The sequence below is a fragment of the Emydura macquarii genome, unplaced genomic scaffold (genome assembly GCF_026122565.2).
Source record: "Emydura macquarii macquarii isolate MOO-44397 ecotype Brisbane River unplaced genomic scaffold, CSIRO-AGI_Emac_v2 contig_2413, whole genome shotgun sequence".
NCBI lineage: Eukaryota > Metazoa > Chordata > Testudines > Chelidae > Emydura > Emydura macquarii.
This window is the reverse complement of record NW_027132550.1, coordinates 1-4,472: the sequence shown is the minus strand read 5'-3', so window position 1 is coordinate 4,472 and position 4,472 is coordinate 1. Positions and strand designations below refer to the sequence as shown.

The 4,472-nt window shown below is 57.2% G+C and overlaps 1 protein-coding gene across 1 annotated transcript; it reads left to right on the top strand.

Annotated features, from left to right (window-relative positions):
* Positions 1 to 1,441: 1,441 nt before the first annotated feature.
* On the top strand, positions 1,442 to 3,532 carry LOC137161929 (regenerating islet-derived protein 4-like; the record flags this gene model as incomplete). The annotated part of the gene is made up of 3 exons (XM_067561419.1): positions 1,442 to 1,536; positions 1,791 to 1,928; positions 3,418 to 3,532. Coding segments are annotated over 3 exons (348 nt in total), but the record flags the coding sequence as incomplete, so codon positions are not given.
* Between the last annotated feature and the right edge of the window lie 940 nt (positions 3,533 to 4,472).

Below are 4,472 nucleotides of genomic sequence, written 5' to 3'. Positions count from 1 at the left end.
AATGTGCCAATAACCTCCCAAACGAGGGACATCCGTCTCTTTTCATTGGGCTCAAAATGGCATCTCGTCATGAATTGATCCCTCTGCTTTGGACAATCCAAACCCTTCCCTCCTCCTCCCCTCCAAAGAGAAATCCTGGCCCCATAGACTATTTCTGTCCCCCTGCACCGCTTCCTTCCTTAGCCCCACAGATCTCTGCAGTTACTCCCCATACTCCTAACCAGTCCCCCACCCATCGCTCAGTTGCTCTCTGCCTTCCCGTCCCTCCATGGCCCTCGGCTCTCAGCCAATCACAGAAATGCAGGGCTGGAAGGGACGTCCGGAGGTCTTCTAGTCCTGCCCCTGCACGGAGACAGGACCAAGTGAATCTAGATCCTCCCTACAGGGGTTTGTCCAACCTGTTCTTAAAAACCCCCAGTGAGGGGCACTTACAGCCCCCCTTGGGAGCCCGTTCCAGACCTGAACTGCCCCTAGGAGCTTTTCCGAATACCTGACTGAAATCTCACAAACGCAGAGCCCACAGCCGAGGGAGAGGGGGTGCTTCCCTCCCAGGCTGCCTCTGTAACAGGCCCTGCCTCCCCTCAGGGACGGACCTTTGGGCAGTCGTCATGGGGAGACGTTCTGCCTTTTCCGCAGCTCGACTCTCCTGTGCTGCAGCTGCAGGTTGCGGGTCTGCTCTCTTCCCTGGCCTGCCACCAAATGAGCTGCTCCCCGGCCTTGTAACGCCACTTCCAGTTGGAGCATTTCCTAATGTAGCTGATCTGCTCATACTTCCAGGTCTTCCATTGGTTCCCCAAACTCCCTGCATTCGTGGCCAGACATCCACGATGTAGAGCAGATTCCCACACCGTTATCCCGCTTCTTGCTCCTATGACCCTATTGTAATTTTCTATTTAGCTTCCTGTTCAGCTCATCTGTGGGATTTTGTCACCTGCCCCTTATGAACCTAGTTTAAAGCCCCCCTCGCTAGGCTGGCAAATCGGTGTGTGGTGTCCCTTCATCCTCCACTCTGCTCCAGTGCCCCCGACATCCCCTCTGCTCCCAGGCTCACCAGTGTCCCCATGACACCCAGTGCACCCCCTCCTCACCCCACAGTCCCGTGTACCCTGACCCAACCCCCTGACTACCCGTATACTTCCTGGAGGACAGCCCAGCTCCTGTCCCCTTAGGAAGGGAGACAGTGGCAATTTCGAGTAGGACAGCCTCACTGCCACGGACACGGGGCAAGGGAGTGGCAGCTGCTTTCACCGAGTGGCTTCAGCCCCATTGACAGTAATAGGAGCTGGTGGCCATTTTGAGGGAGGGCAAAAGTTCCCCGGAGTTTTGGAGATCCGGAGAAGTTAGAATGCCGGCAGCCGGCAGCTCTGCTCCATTCTCTTCTCCGAAACAGCCGCTCACCGCTGTGTCCTCTCTCCCCGCCCCATCCCCTCTCTCGGATCAGGAACGAGGGCCACGTCCTGTCCCAGGGACTGGCTGTACTACCAAGGCCACTGCTACGGGTTCTTCCCCGAAGAGAAGACCTGGTCGGACGCTGAGGTACGAGGCTCTTCTCAGGGATGCGCGGGCAGGGCGGGTTAGTGGGCAGGGGGCGAAGGGCTTTGGTGACATCCCTGCTGGTGTGGGGTGGCTGGTGCCAGGCACCGGGGCTCAGGGAGAAGCACTGAGAGGGGCTTTCTCCCCCCACAGCCGTCCCTGCTCCTGCTGCGGCGTGGTGGGGCAGGACCCCCCGGCGGTGCCAATCAGCCGCCTCCTGCAGGGGGTAACAGGCCTCGCTGATATTCCTGCTGCAGGTGGAGTGTCAGTATCAGCGCCTGGGGGCCCATCTCGTCTCCATTCTCAGTAAGGCAGAGGGGGACACGGTGGCCAACTACATCACCATGTCAGGCTACCAGGATCACGTCTGGATCGGACTCCACGACTCTCGCCAGGTGAGTGCCCGGCCCCTGCTTTGCCTCTGGCAGTGGCTCCCCCCATGGCTCTGTTTCCCAGGGGCTGTGCTGAGACCCTGCCCCACGAGTCCTTCAGTGGGGCTGCCGGGATCTCCCTCCCCCACTCCTACCCCCTTCCCTCTGCCATAGGGTCTCCCATCTGCCCTCCATCTGTAACCCCTGCCCACCCGCACCCTTTCCATCTCCAGCCTACCTTAAGCTCTGACTCCAAGCCCTGGTCTCCCCCATCATCAAACCAAACTTTGCCCCCCACCTGCCTCTACATCTACTGCCCCATCCCCCGTCTCCCCTCCCAGCTCATGCACCGTGCTGCGCCCTCCCCCTGCGCCCCACATCCCGGTTCCACTCCCCCCTCACCAAGTTTTCTAGCAACTTTTTCCTGCCCCAGACTGAGCCTCTGCTGCCCCTGGACTCGTCACTGCCCCTGACGCTGCTGGTCACTCCGCAGCTCGGGGATCCCGTCCTGGCCTGCTTCTCCTTAGGCGAGCCCAGCTCCGTAGGGCAGGGAGACGAAGGGGGGGCAGTCACGGGCGGGAAGGAGGCCCCACAGGGGGAGGTGGCGGTTATGAACGTAGGACTGGAAAGAACCGCGGGGGACACCGAGCCCAGCCCCTGCTCTGGCTGGCAAGTGCGTCAGACCATCCCCTTGGTAACCTGATCAAGGTCCGTCTGAGACTTTGTCTCCAGCCGTTTCCTTTCCTCTCCCCTGCCCAGGGAGGCGCAGGGGTCAGGAGGCTCCCCGAACAGCACGCCCAGGCTCAGGCCAGGGTTCCCGTTCCACAGACCCGAGGCAGGGCTGGACCCAGTGCGGGAGGCGGGAGAGGCTCCGTATCCCATTCTTTAGTCTCCTCAACCATCGAGCCTCCTCGGCCTGGAAACAGATTGGAACTAGTGCTCTGACCCCCGAAGTCAGCCAGCCCCCTAAGAGCTGAGGCCAGGCCAGAGCCAGCGCCCGAGAGGGGACAGGCCCCATGTCCCCGTCTCTGATTGCCCTGTGCTAGCCAGTCCTGCTAACTTGGGGCCAGACCAGCACTGAGCCCACAAGGAGGGAAAAGGCCCCGTGTCCCATCCCTGATCCATCCAGCATCTGCACTTTTATTTAGCTTATGCAGCATGAGATCACCCACCTTAAAACCACCAACGGCCCACCGAGGGCCGTCCCGGGAGGTTTAGGGACTAGAACACGCTCCAGAGCGACTCTGCTCCATGGTGAGGAGATTCGTTAATCCTGGCAAAGAGCTTTGAAGGTAGAAGGTGAAGTTTATGTGCTAAGTCTATGAGATCAGCGTCTGCAGGGCCCATCCCCTTGAGCTGGGCTCCCCCCACGCACTGTCCCATGGCCCTTCCCCAACTGACTCCCACTGCCTGAATAGGGCACTTCTGTACTGGATTCAGGTGTTTCTGTGACGCCTTCTCACCAAGCTCTCTTCTCCTGGGTCCCCACAATCTTTCTCCCCTGTCTCTGCAGAACAGACGCTGGAAGTGGACTGATGGCTCCATTTATCTCTACCGTAGTTGGAAAACCACAGAACCAAACAACAAGGGAGGCATCGAGTTCTGTACCGAGCTGAGGAGCGACATGGGTAAGCAGATGGCTCAAACACAAATGCGACAAGAAAAAAGCCAAGGCAGGACCCTGGCCACACCCTCCAGCTCTCTCTGCAGGGATGGCCTCCTGTCCTGTCACCCTGCCTCTCTCTGGAGATGATCCCTTATCTCACCTGGTAGCTCCTCCTCCACATGTCCTAATTTGCGGTTAAGTTCCAGTACATTTGGCCCCAGATGATCAGTTAAAGGAAAAGAGCACAGACACATACACACCATGGGCAATGACTGTCTAGGAAGCAGCACCGCAGACAGGGATCTGGGGGTCAGAGTGGGTCAAAGATAAACATGAGTCAGCAGTGTCACACTGTTGCAAAAAAAGCAAACATGATTCTGGGTTGTATTAGCAGGAGCGTTGTAAGCGAGACACAAGCAGTAATTCTTCTGCTCTGTTCCACGCTGATTAGACCCCAGCTGAAGCACTGTGCCCAGTTCTGGGCGCCACATTTCAGGAAAGATGTGGACAAATTGGAGAAAATCCAGAAGAGAGCAACACAAATGATTAAAGGTCTGGAACAAATGACCTATGAGGGAAGATTGAAAAAACTGGGTTTGTTTAGTCTGGAGAAGAGAAGACAGACGGGGGACGTGAAAACAGTTTTAAGAACATGCAGGGTTGTTACATGGAGGAGGGAGAAAACTTGTTCTCCTTAACCTGTGAGGATGGGACAGGAAACAATGGGCTTTAATTGCAGCAAGGGTGGATTAGGTAAAACCTCCTAACTGTCAGGGTGGTTAAGCACTGGAATAAAGTGCCTAGGGAAGTTGTGGAATCTCCATCACTGAAGGTTTTTAAGAGCAGGTGAGACAAACACGTGTCAGGGAATGTCTAGATAATGCTTAATCCTGCCTTGAGTGCCGGGGACTGGACTAGAAGATCTCTCGAGGTCTCGTCCAGGCCTACGATTCTATGATTCC